This window comes from Perna viridis, chromosome 10 (assembly GCF_037379345.1).
Source record: "Perna viridis isolate PV_CMFRI_1.1 ecotype Kerala chromosome 10, ASM3737934v1, whole genome shotgun sequence".
In the NCBI taxonomy this organism is placed as follows: Eukaryota; Metazoa; Mollusca; class Bivalvia; order Mytilida; family Mytilidae; genus Perna; species Perna viridis.
Window position 1 is genome coordinate 35,403,270 of NC_142454.1, and position 21,082 is coordinate 35,424,351.

At 33.5% G+C, this 21,082-nt stretch overlaps 2 protein-coding genes across 2 annotated transcripts; both read right to left on the minus strand.

Moving 5' to 3' along the window:
• Positions 1 to 757: 757 nt before the first annotated feature.
• On the minus strand, positions 758 to 4,582 carry LOC148605572 (complement C1q tumor necrosis factor-related protein 3-like). Its single transcript, XM_088550332.1, has 2 exons — positions 4,370 to 4,582; positions 758 to 1,273 (listed from the first exon to the last, which is right to left on the minus strand). Exons 1-2 carry the CDS (start codon positions 4,542 to 4,544, stop codon positions 783 to 785), a joined length of 666 nt encoding a protein of 221 aa, XP_088406458.1. The 5' UTR covers positions 4,545 to 4,582; the 3' UTR covers positions 758 to 782.
• Positions 4,583 to 12,830: 8,248 nt separating this feature from the next.
• LOC148605573 (uncharacterized) lies at positions 12,831 to 21,074 on the minus strand. Its single transcript, XM_088550331.1, has 5 exons — positions 20,789 to 21,074; positions 20,021 to 20,183; positions 18,351 to 18,454; positions 16,236 to 16,361; positions 12,831 to 13,613 (listed from the first exon to the last, which is right to left on the minus strand). Exons 1-5 carry the CDS (start codon positions 20,841 to 20,843, stop codon positions 13,267 to 13,269), a joined length of 795 nt encoding a protein of 264 aa, XP_088406457.1. The 5' UTR covers positions 20,844 to 21,074; the 3' UTR covers positions 12,831 to 13,266.
• Positions 21,075 to 21,082: the final 8 nt, after the last annotated feature.

The following is a 21,082-nucleotide window of genomic DNA, read 5'->3' on the forward strand; positions in this document are numbered from 1 at the left end:
GGAAGTGGTTAGTGAGACCTAAGCCAAGTTGGAGTTATTGCCCTTTTTCAACGTTTTTAGCTATTTTCAATGTTATTTCTTTCAAAAAAATCTCCACTGACACTACTTGATCAATTGGAACCAGACTTGGTATGAATATTCCTTGGGGTATCCTGCATAGAACTATAATGGGGATTTGATCCGTCAGAAAACATGGCTGTCATTACTGAAGATAGAAGATGGGGGTCAGACAGTTGTTTTTCGCTTATTATATCCCAAAACCGTTCGGTTTAGCCAAAGTCTTTCAATTGCTGAAATGATCCTTATTATAAGGCTTACAAAAATTTCCAATGGATCGAAGTTGTCAGACGACTCCTTGAAAGATAAAAAATACAGTTTTGTTTTTTTTTTTACAATTTTCAGCTACTGTCTTGAAAACTTAAATAGATAAAAAGAAAATGTCAATTGCTGAAATCCTACCATAGTCTTTTTGAGTCATTTTTTTTGACAACTCCTTGTTAAATATTGCCATTGAAAGACAAAATTTAACAAGGTGAGCAATTCTGGCTGCTGGGGCCTCTTGTTCAAAAATTCTACCCCAAAAGTTTCGTTTCCTCGCGTTTCTTGGCCTTGAATTCAGTTTATGACCGCAACCTGAAATTCTGGATCCACCCCTGATAAATGAAGTAAAAAAAATGTTATGAAAATACCAGATGTTAAAAAATCTTTCATGAGTTGTCAGAGTATGTGTTGCTAGCTATGCTTCATACAAAATAAATTGGGTTTATAACTATTTTATTTGGTTATCCAATTAAAAATCCCGAAAATGTCGACCTCGCTCTGTTATTATTACTCATGATGTAACCTGCGGCATTGAAGGCATTGGATGACCGGGTCATCACAGTATCACCAGCATGTAGATATTTGATAACAAATCCAGTGGAAGAATCGTCGTCACCAAGGGTTTCCGTGTCTGCATGAATAACTCCATGGATGACAGCATTGATCATCAATTCTACAGCTATCTCTCCAGGATCTCCAGTACTGTATCTTTTTCCTTCTACAAAAATCGTCCAGGAGAAAGCATATGTTCCACTGACCGGAGCCACAAATGTCCCTGTAAAATTGTTGTATCCATGTCCAATGTTCGTTTCTATTTTGTCGTACACTATTTCTCGGCCTTTCCCATACGTTGGTCCTGCGAATGGTTGTGACATGTAAGCAGAAAAAGCAATGACTTGCTGACCATCCGAGTTCGGTAGCAACATTCTCTCGTTCTTCTGATGCAATTGATCTGTAAATTAATTTCAACGTTATCTATGATATTCAATTAATTGACCCTTCTGTAAGTTTACATTATCTTCCATGTATCAATTTGATCCGAAGGAGCAGTGTAGCGAGTAGAATTGTCACATTCTGAGACGATATTTCATGTGTATAAGCTTTTGTTTGCCTAAAACTGAATAACTAAGTTTCGGCATATCAATTAAGTAGTAGTCTATGTGAACATCAGACATGAGGTGATCCATGCATTTCGACTCACCAAACTCACTTGATTTCTTATTCAGAAACAATTACAGACACGTTATAGACCACAAAACCAGTACGTTGTTACACTCTTTAGATTAAGAAGTATGGCAAAAAATACATAGATTTTTTTATGAAAACTTAACTTTTCAAGAGTTTTCGTTCTTGATTTGGTTTGTTTAAGTACTGAATACAGAAATGGCTTTTCTTTCGTAAAAATATATCATTTAAAAACCGAAAAACGTCGTTTGTTTGGTGGGTTTTTCTGCACCATAAACCACCTCTACTATAGGCAGGGTTTTAATTTTACTATGGATTACATATGTATTCTAATACAACGAGAATATAAATGGTAGATATGTTAAAGAGACTACAACCCCACCAGGATGAAAAATGTCTGCTCAAGGCAACCCATTGGTCTTCAGTGAACGACGAGGAAACCGTCATACCACAGGGCAGGCTGCAGCTGGCCCCAAACATTACACACAGTTACAGCAAAAGAGTTGCCCATATATACTCCAGTAACATCAATGTAAACTTGGGTGAAAACGAAACAATATATACAGAGGCCAGAAATTCCTGACTTGGGACAGACTTAAAAAAATGCGGCGGGTTAAAGTAATTTGGCGTGATCACAACCTTCCCTCTCTTTAAATCTGGCCAGTGTGGGAAAAAATTTACACAATTAAACACACCTAAAATTCGGTTCAAAAAGTCCCTTGTTAAAACAGAAATAAACTGATTATACGTTTCACAAATAAACAAACAAATGACTAGTAGCAGTTAACTGATGTACCAGCTCCAGACCAGTTTAAATCCACAGTAAGTTATGTCAACATCGTATGTAATATCAATCCCAATTCTTCCCTTGCGGGTTTGAGAACCACGGTTCACCGTAAATCATATAGTAAGGACATAGCCCGTGTCATGCCGAAAACTACTTTTAAATATAGTATGTTGGTTTCTACGTAAAGACCCGATGAGCGAGTCGATGTAAATACCAAAATAAAATTAAACGATTTGGCAACAATGTCATAACTATATCCCTTACGAAGAAGCCTATTTAACTGTTAAGTCAACTTATTGAGCTTTTTGTGCTTTGTGAAGAATATTACCATATAAAATATACGGTGGGAAATACCCTCATTTATAAATCTTTCGCAGTTACATCTGTATGTGAGAATGAGCTCCTTGTATCAATTGAAAAAAATTGTGAATGTATCTACCCAAAGAACTTGAGATAAAGGATACTACAGACCCTGTGAATTCACCCTCATATCTGGACCTTCACTTAGTGATCGATTGTAAAGGAAAAGTATTGACCAAACTACACGAAAAACACGATGACTTTTAATTCCGTATTGTCAACTTTCCTTTCTTCTATATCAACATCCCTTCAGCACCTGCGTATGGAGTTTTTTTTTATCACAATTCATACGTTATGCCAGATTTTACGAAGACTATGTTGTTCCAAGATTGAAGACATTACAACAGAAGTCTTATTAAGTCGTCATTATGAACTCGTGGATCGTTACGGTGTATTTGTCTCATAATCTGCAACATGAAAACTGATATGTTCATGCCAGTTTTCCTTTCCTCTTTCGAATTCTACCCTTGACAACTTTTTAAGAGCAACTCGGCGGGTGTTTTTGGAAGAGCAGAGGACGCTTACCCCATCGGCGCACCTGGTCCATGCTCCTAGTCTTTAGTGGGATCAGAGTTGCTCATTACTTGTGTGTGTCTGTTTTCCATGTCTGGTCTTTGTTCCTAGATAACACTTTTGATTTTCCCGGTTTAATTCTAGGTCCCCTAGATTACCCTTTTACGAGCGTGTGATCTCGAACATCTTGCTGTAGTAATTTTTCGGTTATATAAAGATTTATTTCGTTAAAATCCGAAACATTAATGTAAAAAATACGAGCAAATCGAAACAATTGTGATATGCAAACACATGATGGTGATCATGTGACGTCATTACCTAAAAACGGATAGTTAACAATAGAAAATGAAAAATAATCCTTTTTATAGTAAATTTTACTATTAAGTTTACCATAACTGATATGCATATTTAGATAAAATAAACAGACATTCTTTATTATCAATATTTGCCCATTCAGAGTTCTGCAGAATATATATCTTTAGTATAAATATTGAAGTCGTCGTTGTTAAGAGCAAAAATATTGTCCAAAGATCTGAAGATGTTATTAAAATTATCTACCAAATGTTGTTTGGAATGGCCTTTTTCATTCTGGGCATGAATTATGATTCATTCATAATATAACAGAAAGAGGTCCGCAATAAATGGTGCACAAATGGTCCCCATGGTAATTCCAATAACTTGACGATAAACGGTATCGCCAAACCAAGTGAAAATGTTGAACAACAGGAATATTCAGTTGGCGTAGTTTTTATGTTTTTCGTTACTAAAATGATCTTAAAAAATCGAACAAATATATTCACATCCCGATTAATCAAAGAACCATTTGATAAGATATGCGAATTTTTATTTTATAAGTTGTGTATAGGGTAGAAAAATCAACACTTTGAATAGATTCGAAAGATCCCACATGGGCATATAATTTATCAAGCACTTCAAGCGAGGTTTTGACACTCTAAAAACAGTGAATTCCACTAAGCTTTGTTACAAAAAATATAATTAGATTTATATGGTATCGAGCACACTAGTAAGTCAAATAGAAAGTCTAGTTTTTGAGCAATGACTTGAAAATGAAATAAATTTAAATTTATAGGGCGATTTGTGAAGAAATAGTGCCCTTCAAGTAATTGTGAATTCTAAGTTCGTTTTGCATCTGATTATTAAAGATTGGTGGCTTAATTTATATCTGAAGATAATCAGACTTACCTATTTGTCCATGGCTTCTACTGAGAAACGCATCAAGTCTTTTGTACTTTTCTTCAAGCTTTTCTAATCTTTGTAGAAGCTCTGTGTTTTCCTTGCATGTACAGGAACAGACGTCATCTGCGTCACCAGAATTGGAAAAAAAGATCAGACCTACAAGGGACAGAAATAACTTCATTGTTAGAGGAACAATAATGGCTTATCTTTATCTTACTTTATGACCTTTTCAGACAGACGATATTGCTCAGGAATTACAGACCGATATAGCCATGTTTTACGCCATCATGGCATCGACAAATAAAAGTAAAGTTGCACTCTTTATATATGTGTTAGTATGTCCATTATTGATTCGACAAGCAGAGGTTTTTTTGAAGACGTGCTGATTAATAGTGTGTGTGCATTAGGATTGAAACTTATTTCCTTCGAACCATATATATTTCTAGTTGATAAAAATATATATGAAAAATGTATTGCACTGGAAGTTGTCCCACGCTTCAAACAGCGCACGCACATCACATTGGTTTATCAAGTAAATAGCATTTGAGAATGAAATCAATCCAAGTTACTTTGATGCTTACATTAGATTGATGTAAAATGCAAAATACAAACGTTCCAATGAATTTTAAGAGTTGTGTCCCTTACCTTATGTCTACCTTCTTAAAAGGAGGAACTTTTAGAATTTCATATTTTCTTCCTTTTCACCTGTAATTGTATTTTTTTTTCAAATACCATACTTAAACAAGAGTTTGTACATGCAAATGACTTTATATAGCATTTTAGCTTTCTGATGAGCATAAATAATTAAAACTAATTCAAGGCTATTTATGCAAAAGAATGGTATCCCTACCCCGCTATAATTTGTCTTCTTACTTCTTTCTATATGAAGAGGAAGTTCTAAGAATAAAACACAAGAGGCTGCCAGGAGCCTGAATCACTCACCTGGTTAAATTTTGCCTTTCAATGGCAATAAATTTAACAAGAAGATGTACAACAATTTTGACTCAAGAAGACTTTGGTAGGACTTATTATGAGGATCATTTCAGCAGTTGAAAGTTTCTCTCTGTCTATCATAGTTTTCAAGATAATGACTGCATCTTTCAAGGGCTATAACTCTTACAAGGGTCATCTGATAACTTTTATCCCTGTAGACTTTTGTAGGCCTTATAATAAGGATCTTAGCAAAAAATTGAAAGAAGTTGGCTAAACCTAACGGTTTTGGAGATATAATATGCGAGAAACTACTGTCTGACCTCTATGTTCTATTTGTAGTAACGGCAGCTGTTTTCCAAGGCTCAATAATACCCACGTCAGTTCTATGCAAGATATCCCATGGAACATTCATACCAAGTATTGTTCCTATTGGTCAAATAGTGTCAGGTGAGATTTTTTAAAGAAATAACATTACAGGTGAAAAAGAAGAAAATAAAAACACTTTTACCATATGTCAGAATTTGGCTAAACCTAACGAGCAAGTGATGGCAATAGCTCACCTGGCCAAAGGCCAGGTCAGCTAAAACGTTTTGTCTTGCCTCATTGAGGTATAAAATGTGGCCAATAAAAAAAAAATTCTTCAGTTTTTTTTTTTTTTTTTTTTTTGTTATTGCGACAAATCGATTGGTAGGTGGGTGCTTTAAGGGTACCTGTAAAACATGTTTGGGTTTATGAATAGAGGTTGCATGGGGGTTACTACTAGCCGGGATGTAGTTCGTCAAGTAGTGTTCGAAAGAGGAAGGTACCGAATTTTTTTTACATTTAAAGGGGGTCTTCGACATTTATTTCTGGTTTGCATAAAACATCCATTAAATCTCATATCTGCAGTGCTAAATCTCGTATCCTACTACTAGTCGACGGCAATTTAACATGCACATGTATTTATCATGCATATTTATCATATATAATATTATGTCTTTGTTCATTTTTTTTATTTACTACCTGTTACAAATGTATAAATTTTTTTCATATTAGTTGAACTTGTTTAAATTTTTTCAGGTGCTTGACAATGTGTAAAAGCTGGTGTTTCGAATCCTTTAAATTTTGATAAGTTTGTTTCTTCTGTACCAGAGGAACTCAGCGGTCTCAAACTTGCATTTTACAAAGCAATTTTATGTTAAGTGGACTTGACACCTCTATTTAATGCACAAGAATTACCTCTGTGTTCATTTCAGTTTGCATTCACATACTTAACTGAAATCTTTTAATTGCTTTTAGGAATTTCTTGTAAGTTTCTTTCTGCTACTTTTACACGTCGAGCGTATAGAAAAATCTTAAAAGTTTGAGAATGAATTAAGTTGTCGTACTGACTAGAACAAAATATTTTGCATGTGGTGTAGTCGTCTTGAGTCCAAGATACGGGATTTAGCAATTTTTTCCTTTTTTTAGGGGGAGGGGGGGGCTTTTTTATATTATATATTCTATATCATATCATTTATGGTGTTGAGATGTGTAAATAGCCAATTAAAAGATCAAAAGATGGGGTCAAATTTTATTTTTGGAAGGGGTCTTTTTCTTATCTACATAGAGGGATGTTGAAAAGTCAATTAGAAAATTGGAAAATTCCTCCCTTCCCCTCGTATGAAAATAAATGATCAATCACAATGTATGGAGCGCCTAAACTGTCTGATGAGATACACATTTGTTTACGTGTTGCCAATTTTATATTACTTGCTGTGGTTTTATAATTACATGCGGTCATTTTGTATTTAGTATTTACGTTATGTAGGAACATCTTTACATTATGTCGTTTTGTCTTTACGTTCTGCCATTTCGTCTTTACGTTTTGTCATTTCGTCTTTACGTTCTGTAATTTTGTCTTTACGCACTGTCGTTTTATGATTACGTTATGTCAACATATATTTACGTTATGTGGATTTATCTTTACGTGCAGTGGTTTTCTTATAACGTGAGGTCGTTTCATCTTTACGTTATGTCGATCTCTAAATACTTTATGTGCATTTTCTTTTCTTTACGTGCAGTGATTTCTTCTTTACGTGATGTGGTTTCTTCTTTACGTGATGTGGACAAAAATTTCATGATGACGTGTGACTACGGAACTTTTCGATCCGGTGTAAAATTCAAATCAGTCCATAAAAGGCAAAATAGACGTTACAACGCCGATTAGAAATATGCTGAACGAAATACATTTGGGTAGTCTATCCAGCCACCCCAGAGTGTTTATTCTATAGTCAAAATAGCTTATTTGTTATTTACGTTCAATATTATCACAATTGATATACTTGGGACTCTGTTGATGACTTGTGGCGATTTTCGTAGTCAGAAAATATTTTTTTGAATTCCAAAAACATGGGAATTTCGACTCCTGCGAAAATTTGCATAAATTCGACTCTTACAAGTTATTGCGTGACTAAATTTAATTTTCTACATTAATAAACCACCAAAACTAATTTTCAAGAAAGAATTTTCAAAAAATGTTAAAAATATTACCCCTACCCCTAGAAAACTGGTCCCAGGATCAAACATAATTTTCATTCACAGCTGTGAAACTCATATTTTAGGCATTCATAATTAAGATAATGATTTACTCAACATATCTGATCAATTTAAAACAATACTTTTTTTGTATTTTTTGGCTACTTTTTATACCTCGTTGAGGCAAAAATATTTTTTTAGCTCACCTGGCCCAAGACCATGTGAACTATTGCCATCACTTGGCGTCCGTCGCCGTCCGTCGTCGTTAACAATTATACAAAACTCTTCTCCTCTGAAACTACTTAACCAATTAGAACCAAAATTGATATTAATGTTTCTTGTGGTATCCTCCATAGAAATGAAATGGGGATTTTTGTTTCGTCGAAAAACATGGCCGCCATTACTAATAATAGTACATAGGGGTCAGACAAAAGTTTTTTGCATATATCTCCAAAACCGTTAGGTTTTGCCAAATTCTTTTTATTGCTGAAATGATCCTTATTATAAGGCTTACTAATATCCCCAGGGAGAAAAAGTTGTCAGACGTTTCCTTGTTAGAGTTATTGCACTTGAAAGGTGAAAAATGATTAGCCAATATCTTGAAAACTATGAAAGATAGAATAAAACTTTAAATTGTTGAAATGATCCTTATGACACGACCTACAAATGTTTATGGATATCAAACTTGTTGGATGACTTCTTGTTAAATTTTTGCCCTTGAAAGACAAAAAAAAAATATGTTTTTAGAAGTTTTCAGACAATATTTTGAAAACTATAATAGATATAATGAAACTTTCAATTGATAAAAGGATCCTTCTGATAAGTCCTACCAAAGTGTTCATTGAGTCAAAATTGTTGGACTGCTCCTTAAAGTTAGAGTTGTTGTCCTTGAAAAAAAAATAACTAGGTGAGCTATTTAGGGTCCTTGGAGCATCTTGTTTACGTTTTTTATACGTTTTGTATCAAAATGAATACAACGGAACAATAAAAGAAATCGCTTAAATTGACATAGTTTTCAATGCCAAAACCCCTAGAGTATTTATTCTTCAGTAAAAATGGCTTACTAGTATTTGTTATTTGTGTTTTGGATATTCACAACTGATACTTCTTGGATTCTGTTGGTGACCTGTGGCGATTTTCGAAGTCAGAATTTATAAAACCAAAACAAAAAAATTATAATAAAAATAAAAAATGCCAAAATGGGAATTTCAATATTCCTGTAAAAAGTCGCATAACTTCGACCCTACAAGATATTACTCTACTAAAAAGTCTCAAATTTTGAATCATTCAATAGAAATTAAATTTCCTGAATTAATAAACCACCATTAACTGATTTTCAAGAAAGATTTTTTTTTAAATGTTTTAAAATTTAACCCCTTCCCCGAAAAAACTGGTCTCAGTATCAAGCATAATTCTCATTCACAACATACCGACACTGTGAAACTCATATTTTAGGCATATATCATTTAAAAGATAATTATTTGCCCAAAATATCTGAACAATTCAGGCGTGTGATATTTTTATAGGGTTACAATTACTATAAAATCGTAAAAAGTAGAATTTACAGAATTTCAGAATTTCTTCTATATCACCAGTTATCATCTTTTTTTCAGAATACCGTAGTTTAAACAAGCTTTTGTGTGATACAGTAGATTTGTATAGTGTCTAAGCTTTAAAATCGGCCAGGTAATTAATATTTGAACTTTTCCAACTAAAGTTGGTGCACAAATTACCACCCCTACCCATGACAAAAAAAACCTCAACATGAACCAAAATGTTAATTTTTAACATATAAACGGCGTATACTGGACGTGTTGCGGGCGATTGCTTTCATTATTGATGCATCCAACATATTTGCTAATTTCAAGAGCGTAGGCGACAATAATGTGTGTTTTTCATAGAAAGGGAAAATTCATAAAGAAATTCAAACGCCTGAATTGATCAGATATGCTGAGTACATCATTATCTTAATTATGAATGCCTAAAATATGAGTTTTACAGTGTCGGTATGCTGTGAATGAAAATTATGTTTGATACTGAGACCAGTTTTCTAGGGGTAGGGGTAATATTTTTAATTTTTTTTTAAATTCTTTCTTGAAAATTAGTATTGGTGGTTTATTAATGTAGGAAATAAATTTAGTCGCGCAATAACTTTTGATTCGAATTCATGCAAATTTTCGCGGGAGTCGATATTTCCATGTTTTTTGGAATTCCAAAAATGTATTCTGACTACGAAAATCGCCAAAAGTCATCAACAGAGTCCCAGGTGTATCAATTGAGATAATATTGAACGTAAATAACAAATAAGCTATTTTGACCATAGAATAAACACTCTAGGGTGACTGGATAGACTACCCAAGTGTATTTCGTTCAGCATTTTTCTAATCGGCGTTGTGACGTCTATTTTGCCTTTTATGGACTGATTTGAATTTTACACCGGATCGAAAAGTTCCGTAGTCACACGTCATCATGAAATTTTTGTCCACATCACGTAAAGAAGAAACCACATCACGTAAAGAAGAAATCACTGCACGTAAAGAAAAGAAAATGCACATAAAGTATTTAGAAATCGACATAACGTAAAGATGAAACGACCTCACGTTATAAGAAAACCACTGCACGTAAAGATAAATCCACATAACGTAAATATATGTTGACATAACGTCATCATAAAACGACAGAACGTAAAGACAAAATTACAGAACGTAAAGACGAAATGGCAGAACGTAAAGACAAAACGACATAATGTAAAGATGTTCCTACATAACGTAAATACAAAATGACCGCATGTAATTATAAAACCACAGCAAGTAATATAAAATTGACAACACGTAAACAAATGTGTATCTCATCAGACAGTTTAGGCGTTCCATAACAATGACTGCAAATATCTAAAAAGTTCCTTGTGATATAATATATGAAAACTGATTAATAATAGAAATTGGTAAAAGACAGAGACAGAAATAGCTTATCTTTTCCTGGTAAGAATGGTTTTTACAAAGCGATCTTTTTAGAGATGAATCCACGATGTATTTTCGCAAGTAAGTTAATCCCTAAAATAACAAACTTGTACAAAAAAAAAAAACAAAAAAACAAAAAAACAAAAAAACAAAAAAAAAAAAAAAAACAAAACTATTATGAGAGACATTCTACAATGCGCCTATTCTTAATTATACTTGCTCAGCCCATTTTATTATTTTCGACGTCACAATAACTGTAGATGTCTGAACAAAAAGCCCATTTCCAGCATCAAATGTGGCAACTTACTTAGCTCAAAGCTGCAAGGTATATATGGATTAGACATAAGAATACATTGAAAAGATGTACAGTTTCCATATACGGATCCATAGGGGAGAAGCTGAGAGGCAGCTCCCCTTACGCTAAAAAATGGTTGATTATATAGAAAATATAAAGTCACTGGAGCCCCCTTAAGAATTTTTGAATCCGCTTGTACATAAATGAATTAGCGTATTAAGAAGACGGCTATCATTTTCAAAAAGCATGTAATCCTTTTTATTTACGATTTTAGCATATGTCTTGATCCTAACTAATCCATTATGACCATTGTATATGTTTGGGATAATACAGACAATAGTTGGGGCCATGTTTCTTTAGAGGTAGATGACGTTTACCTAAGCTGGTGGCCAACGGACTTCAAGTCAAAAAATGCTTTTAAAAAGAAGGTTTGTATTTTCTAACCAATATGTTTATAAACCTGAATTACGTTTTCGGGAAATTATTGATTGTTAATCTCATAATGTCAGAATCGTCCCACAAGCACAAGTAGACACGAAAGCCTTGATGATGTGAGGATGATAGAACATGTACATGCATGCTGTGACTAAGCAGTGACTGAATTGTATAACTTTAATTAGATTGATAGTGCGTAATAAATGCAAATTCTGAAGCGAACTGAATAGAACTAAATCAAATTAAACTCCCCAAAAAGCTCGGTTTTGCTTGCAATTACCTTCATTCTCCTTAGTTATGTGCAGTGATAAGCCCGAAGATGGCGTATAAAATCGGTGCAATATCATTTCTATAGAACATGTTTCGATTTTGTTCTGCAAGGCGTTTTGGTGAAGTATTATTTCTCTAGAATCTTAACCTATTAATGTAGGTTACCGAAATGTCATTACGGTTTTTATAATACTACACAACAGTTCTGCACCACTCTGTTGTCGTCCATAGACATTTAGTGTCCAGACAATTTATGAAATTGTATCATAATATCATACCGCAAAATTGAAGACTGGGGTTAATTTTGGGGTTGTGACTTGTACCGTATGGGAACGAGGGACCAGCATTTTCTTGATGTCAGGATATAACCTTGAGTGATAGTGTATGGGTCTCTGAATTTTTACCACGAGGTGCAATGCTCCAGCACGATAACAACTAGGACTGACTTGGGAGGTTGAATCAATTAAGAACTAGGAGTCTGAGAGATTACTTCATATTTGCTCAAGTTCTTATCCTATGGAATCCAAAATCAAAGTTTTGTATCATGCAATTATCTTATTTCAAAAGAAAAAAATCTAGATGTTCGTTGATATGATCATGGTATCAATATTCTGCCCCAATAGCACGTGGCCACAAAAATTAAAATCAATGTGAACTATTCTTTGATATGTTTAATTTTCCATTTTGTTTAAAATATCGATATCGGTTCAAAAAGAGGAACTACATACCTAATTTGCAATTTGTTCAAAAGTTTTTTACACGTTCATTATGTATAAGAAGCATAATTTTTAAAAACTATTTAATCACAATCCTAATTCTAAGCTATTTATTGTCTTCTATGTTGTGTCAATACCCTAGCTTTTCAGAGTTCCATTACTTTGGTCGTATTAAGCTGCACCGTATGAATAATTTTGTTTACATTAATGTTGATTTTTTTTAAAGGCTATTATTTGTATCAAACTGGAGGACACATAAAAGATAGACTACCAGAGAACTACACTGGTGAAAGACGTCCAGCAAATCATGTTTTTCATATTTCAACAATAAAATTGTAGAATGGTGGAAAAAAAAGATAAAGAAGGCTATAACTTTTTATCTAACAACTGTTGTAATATTGTTGTACAAGCTTTAAACGCGTGAGGAGCTGTTTCCGACGTCGATCAGGACACACATGATTTAGTGCTGGAGTGTGGAAAACTCACAAAAGAAAATGAGTGAGTTACTATGTAGATATTCAAATTTCAGAGACTTTTGGTAGTAGTTTAAACATTCGAATATTAAAGTATTCTTTAATAATTAAACTTATTTGAATAATTATATTCATACAACCGTCTTAAAGTCATATAGCAACTTTATAACGAAATTCGTGTATTCAATTATTCCTAAAAACATGATTCTTCAGCAACACACATTCCATGCCAAATCATGTGATCGTTCTGTGTAATATAGAAAGATGTTAGAAATACACAACCAAGAAAAGAAAATATTATACTAAGAATAAGTTGAAAAAAATGTCAAGTTGCATGAAAATTCTTGTCTTCATATAATGTCTTTAAAACATCTGTAACACATATTCCACGTCGAATCAACCAAAATGCGACACCTAGAATCACACATATGATCAGTAACATGGCCACTACTCCCCCAACTACAGCCCCTACGTCTGTATCATCACCTTCTTCATCCTGCTGTTTACGTTTGTTATCATTACCCAAGTTCTGGTAATATGATGGTGGGAGAGTTTCATCTGGAAGATCTGGCAATGAAGTGGTTGACATTAAAGGCGTTCCTGTTATACCACATTGGTTAGTACAAGGATTACATGGTAAAGTCGGAGGATGAAGACTCTCATTGGAATCGCCTAAAATGAAAACAAATATCCATTAGTCACTTCAATTTTTCAATATAACAACAAACCTTTCTTAGAAAACATCATCATAGATACTAGATACATTTAGCACTTTTGTTTTCTCTATAAATAAAGACACGCACAAAAAAAAAAAAAAAAAAAAAAAAAAAGCCGAGTTAAACAGAGAATCAAAGTACTCATGTACTGAATCAATTTATTTCGATCGTTTGAAATTTTACCCCTCATATAATCGTCAAATTTCAAAAATAGGGTACAACAGGAAAGTTGGGGGGTCGAATTTAAACGTATCTGAACACATTACTTACTATCTTAAATTTAGCTGTTTATAAGGTTCATAACTAATTTCACATGAGTACAGATGGTGCTGGCGGGGTTTCATTATGATTGGCATCTTTTATCTTAACTCTCATGAAAATATCAACATGGCATACTTACATATGTGCCTTTCTAAAAAAAGAACCGGAGAGTGAATGTTATCAGAAGCAGAAATCACTACTTATATTTAGCCATATCAATGACATAGAGTTTTTGTTCACAATTATTTTACCCTACACTTAGAAAAAAAGTTTTTCGACTGCTGTTGATTCATTCAGCCTTCAGATGATACTAAAATTTTATACCTCTACTTAACTATGAGAACGTAAGATGCAATATTAGGACTAATTCATGTCATTCCGAACTACTCTCTTATATGCACAGACGACTGATTTCCCAATTTGTAAATTTTCAAGTTGAAATTAAATTTATCTACTTCAAGGTCGAGACTGTCTGTCAAAGAGTAATCAAGGGAACCAAGGTTCTAGCGGAAATCAAAAGAATGTTATCCAGGAACAAAGACCAGACATGGAGAACAGACACACAACAGAGAACATGAAATTACCAAAACAATGCATACAAAGTAACAAAAGTAAATGAGCAACTCGGACCACACAACAAATTGGCAGCATGGACCAAGTGCACCGGCAGGGTAATCGTCCTCTGGTTTTTTAGGAACATCGGCCGAGTTGCTCATGAAAAGTCAAGTCCAGGGTAGACAAGTTGAACGAATCTGTTTTCATGGTGCAGATCATTCATTACTGAAATAAACATGTCCTAAGATATATGTCCCTCTCAACTAGCTACATTTCTCTGTTGCTACGCTTTATAGCCCAAGTGCTACAGGTTATCGCGTAGACACCTATGTGTCATCTAAAAACGCGTAGTTTCTGGGTACCTCGTTTCAGAGACACGCACATTATAATGATTATTACAAAAAGCAATATCACCAGACCACAGACAGATAAATAATAGCATGGAACAAGTTTCTTGGTCGGAACTACTGCCCCCCCCTTTTTTTTTAAATACTTAGTGTATAGAACCACCAGGGACTGCAAACAATATCTGAAGACAGCTCTTCCAACTGGTACTCAGCATTCCTCTTTATGTTTCATTTCTATGATCGATGACTATTTATAATCTTGCAAGGTTTCCATTTCTAGCTCAACATGTTTTGTATGCGTCTACAGGGATTCATGTTTTTAACTCATTAGCGTCTATTACTAATAAAGCATGTGTAGGCATCTTGAATATATCGACAGTGGTTTATTCGGATAAACGCATTGAAATACAAACCAAATTAACTTGCATGTATAGTTAGCAGTAAAAGTTGTTTATTGTTTTTTTTTTTTTTTTAGCGTAAATAACATCGAAATAAATATGCTGTATTGAGTGTAGAAGTAATTACAGGTCCTAATAAAATGGGCCTAACTACATTTTGTATCTACATTTGAACCTTAATGATATATGCCAATGTGGCTATTTTTCTGCTGTAGTGCAAGATAATTACAGACGCTAACAAGCTTTACAATTCTAAAGGCTTTTGCGACTGCTATATCAATTCTGATCTTCGATCTATATATTGATCAAAACCAAATTAAGGCTATATAAAAAATATTACTCTGTTAAATTAATTGCTAAATGTGGACTCGATGAAGGAAAGTGGCATTCATAAATCAATTTCATAAGTTACTAGTACTTCAGACGGATTTAGGTTCTAAGGTTGAGAGATTTTATTTTAAAAGTACTTCAGGCAAATCAAGATTTTGTACTGAATTATCTAATTGTAAGGTAAGCAGAAGTTAAAATATAAAACACTTTATATGAACTAACCTTACTTTATCATTGAAAACATGTCAAGACCATTAGGTCATATCATTACATAACATCACGGAACAACAGAACAATTAATAGGGTAATCATACAGTGGTATATGACATATAGCACATTGTTGGGTCTTCCATTCTCAATTCTATTGGCTGCTACAGCCTTAATTTGTTTTGGCGTTGATGGGCTCAAGATTGTGACCAGTTTTTCAGTATCTTTTTATGAAATTTTGATATTTACATTATTAATTATTTTGATTAACGGGATTGTTTTACTTTTAATGTACTAGTAACCAGAGTAACAAAATAAGCCTTAAAGATACTTTGATGTATTATTATTTGTTCTAGGCAAAAGATGTGACTTTTTTTTTGGGTTTGTTTGTTTTTTTTTCATATTTTTAATACAGTCATACTGCCCTGTACTTATTGTATTTTTTAAATTATAATACCAAAAACATTAGGTCTTCTTTACCTGTTGCCATTGTGTGATATTCATTGTCTTCTGGCCCTGACATGGGCGAACAAATATGTGAACAACCATTGCCTGGGTTCTGCTGTTTTTGAAATGACCGAACTCTTTCACCACCATCAAATATGTCTGTGAATAAAAAGACAAATATATGCATTCTAGGAATGAATGTTTGGTTGAATTTAAATGCATAAAGTACGTGGGCTGAGATAACCCCCGTGCATCCCCACTCATCAACCAGGTTTTCAGGACTTTCAGGTACCTTTATACCTCCCAATTACGAATCTTTTTGTCGCCAAAAATTAAACAGAAGCATTTTGGTTGTTGTTGTTGTTGTTTTTTTTTTTTTTGGTTACTTTTTATACCTCGAATTTTTTTATTCTATGAACTTCTTCTGAAGAAAAATATTCTTTGGCGACAAATTTATTCGGTAATGGGAGGTATAAAGGTACCTAAAATCACCATGAAGTTGATGAGTGGGGTGCACGGTAGACCCTCCTAGCCCATGAACTTTGAATAAGGCAAATATTGATAAAAAAAGGATGTCCGTTTCTTGATCTAAATATTCATATTAATTATGGTAAACTTTACGATGTAAGGGATGATTTTTCATTCCCTTTTGTTATATATATCCGTTTTCAGGTGGTGACTTTCCCTTGTCACCATCATTTGGTGTTTACATATCACAGCTGGTACGATTTACTAAACCATTGAATAGGATATATAATTCATAAGTGTTAAAGAGAGCAGTTGTTGGTATTTATATTGATTCGCTCATATGGTCTTTACATAGAAACTAACGCACAATACTTAAATAGCACTCCAGCTATAAATCATGCAAAATTTAATTCATGGATGAAAAGCCTACATATTTTCATTTTTGATATTTTGTTTGAATAACCATAGTAAACACAAATTAACATTCAGTGTTTCATATATCCCGTGTTCTCAGGAGAAAAATATTATGTAGAATGCACTGTAGATTTCAAAATTAAGGGAGATAACTCTGTAAATGACACTCAAATATAACATAATCTATTAGATTTTCAATGTTAATTATCTCCTAAGAGCATGAATAATTACACATTTCATAATATAGATCCCATAAAACAATATATATAATTACAAAAATAAAAATATGTAGCTTTTTTTGGGGTGTATCACATTTTTCAAATTTTCCATGATTCTTACAAAGACAGCTACTTAAAAGTTGTTTTTGGCCTAACACGGGTCGTGTCCTAATTTTATGACTTACGACATATCGTGGTTCTATACCCCGCATAGGATTGGTATTACATAAGGTGAGGGTATAACTTTTTGTAGGTTTAAACTGGTCTGGAGCTGGTATGGCAGTTAAAGTGTTCAGTTACTTTTGTTTCTTTGTACGCTTTATTTTGGTTATTTCATGTTTATATGTTATACATGTCTATTTTCCATGTCTGGTCTTTATGTTTGGAGTCCGCTAGAACCGTGGTTCCCTTGATTATTCTTTAAAACGTTGCATGTTACTGCTAATACAATCAAAGGATTGTCTTTTTCACACAATCGTAAAATTTACTAAAACCTCTCGGTGGGAGGGGGGGGGGGGTGCGGGTTCAATGTGGCAAGATAAGGAAGGTTATTTATCTTTTGTCAAAAGGTATATGCAATTAAATTTAGTAGCAAAATTAAAGAGCAAAATACCAAACTTACATACACACTACCGAAAAGTTGATTAAAATAACAATATTAAATAAATGCCATGTTGATATTTACAAAAATAGAGAAATATAAGATTTGTTTTTAGCATGCTTAATCTGCTCTTTCTGTCATTTATGATTACAGAAATGTTTAACCTTATGTTACATATACCATTTTATTCTCGAGAGGGAGGGAGTTGAGGTATTAGAGTGTAACCCGCCTGAAGTACATTGATATCAGAATACTTTCTAACCTTCGTAAACAAAATACCTTCTTTTACTAAAACAATATCGCGGTTTAAGCTGTAAATTGGTTGGTGCGTTATGTGTCTGAGTGTTATCAATAAAACTTGGAAAAAAAAAAACAAATGAAGTTGCGTGATTTCACGAGAATAATTTTGAGCTTAAGAATCATTTTTGAACAGTTCTCAATATTTACCTGCCATCAGATAGTAGTGATAAGCATTTTCTGATACGTTCAAGAAATTCTGGCATAAATATGCTCGAGCAGCCAAACCAAAGACATAGAATGTATCTTTTGACCTGAAAAATGAAACTAGGGCATTACACATATAATTCATTCAATTGCCATACCATTTCTTTTCCAAAAATACCCGAAGACGAAGAAACATTCGCATTTTGTTACTTTGTATGTATTATTTCAGTTACTTTATGTTCTTTGTTGTGTTTTTCTGTTTGCCATGTCAGGTCTTTCTCCCTGGATTGCATTCTTTTGATTTCCGCTAGAATCTTGGTTCCCTTGATTTGTTCTTTCTTTTAATCTATGACTCAATGTCATGCTATATTCGGCATCAGGGGCGGATCCAGGAATTCCGATACGGGGTGATGTAAATAGAATTAAAGGCAGAACGAATCGAAACATGAACATTTATTGACAGAGAAGTGTGACAAATCTAGATTTCTGGGAAAAAACACATTTTTTTAGAGTACGCTGAAACCGTATACATGGGTATATCAACAATTTCATAGATATTAGTATCACACTTTTAAGACATGGTAAACAGTTTATCTTCTGAGAGAATGAGCTATTGTTTTAAACTCTATAACGGGAAAATGTATAGTGAATGTATGTGTCAAATGACGACAAACTCTCCTGGATTAATAAAAGTCAGCTCAAGGACATTAATAGGTCTTCAATGAATGCCCAAAAGCAACATAATAACCAGGTGCAGCGAAATAGTTGTCCCCATATACTCCAACAACATAAAATAAACTGAAATTGAAAACGGAACATGCATACAGAGACCAGGAATTCCTCACTCGGGACAGGCGCAAAAATGTCTCGGGGTTAAAATACTTTGGCGTGATCAAACTTTCCCTCTTAAATCTCGCCACTGTCGGTAAAAGTATTACAGAATTACACACCCAAAAATCAGTTAAAAAGGTCTGAGTCCTTTGTTGAAACAAACAGAAAAACTGATCATACATTACACAAATGCACAAACAAAGGATTACTAGCAGTTTATTGCCATTCAAGTTCCAGTTTAAACTTACAAAAAATTATGCCCTCACCATACGTAATATCAAGCTTATACTTCTTCTAATGTGGGGCTGAGAACCACGGTACATCAAAAGCCATACAATGAGGAAACAAACAGTGTCATGCCGAAAACTGCATTTATATATAGTGTGTTAGTTTCTATGTTAAGGCTATATGAGCGAATCAATGTTTATACAAAAAAAAATACTATCTGTAACGATTTGATAACAATATCATTACTTTATCTCTTACGAACAAGCCGTTTATCTAAAAACATTAAAAACGTTTTAAAATTTTAAAACATGTGGCCTTTTATTAACAAGCTAAGACAAACTAAATTTTGGATTCTGATATAGATTAAATTGACCTAATACTGACAGATCATCAAATCTACATGTTGTTAACCAGAGTATACATGTATACATTTAAACATGTCCAAGGCAAACACTTTCGGAGATATTTGTTCGGTTTACACAGGTTAAAAAAGAATTGAAACAGATATAAATAGACTTCAGGAGATACTTACACATGTTATTGATTTATTGAGACACTGTGTTCAGATAGGTTTTACTGTATGCTAATGTATTGTTACACTTTAAAAAACGAACCTAGAAACAACAAGATTGTCTATGGTAAAGAAACATTCCCACTCAGTAATGTGATGCTGATATAACTTATACATCCATCCAGACATTTCAGAGGAGGTGTATGTCACTTGACCTTTGTTCGTATCATTCCATTCTCTCTGTATCCAACTAGGGTACTCACAACCTGAAAACAAATCACACGACATAAAACGTTTTTAAATACCGCTAAAATCATATCTCTGAACACATTAGGATAGACCTAATTTCTATTATGTAATAGAACCATTTTGTATATTGAATATAAAAATTTACACTGTCTTGATCTGATGAATAAAATACCAATATATGACTAAATCCTTTCTGTCTGACTTATTTATACAACTTTCAGCTGGATCAAAGTTATACATTCTTTGGTGATTTTTCTCACTGGCTGGGCAAAATTCCAGTTACCAGTAAGAAAAGACAGGGAAGTTGGTAGGAAATTATTTTATTTTCACAAATACATTGAGATTTTTACATTAAGTTAATGGAGAAGCAATCTAGACTTTGACAGTGATTGAGCCCAAATGGCCATAAACGGTTTCGGGTAGGCATAATATAGAGTAGGTAGGGTAACAGGAAATAGACATATTCAGTTTATTTTTACCTTCGCACCGAATGTGCGTACAACAAAGCCGTAGAAGGGTTTGATAATATACCCTCAACACCGCGATTTTAGGACTTATTAAAATAACATTTTTATCATATATCACTATAGAACAATTTTTAATTACCAAATTAATTCCTTACCATAGCATGTGACGACAATGATTTGAACTACATATCCAAGTAATAGTTTCATCATATCCTACATTTCCTAGATACTTCCGAATCAACTAACATTGAACACTTCTGAGTTAATAATGATTGAATTCTCTAGAATTAAACAAAGATGGCTCATTTCAGTCGTCTATAATACTTTTCCAGGTTTTGAATCATAGCTACCATAACAAACAGTTCTTTAAAGATATATGTATTGATCAAAAGTGAAATTCGATGATACAGGTTCCCTTACAATAGATATTTAAACATTTGTAAGGTGTA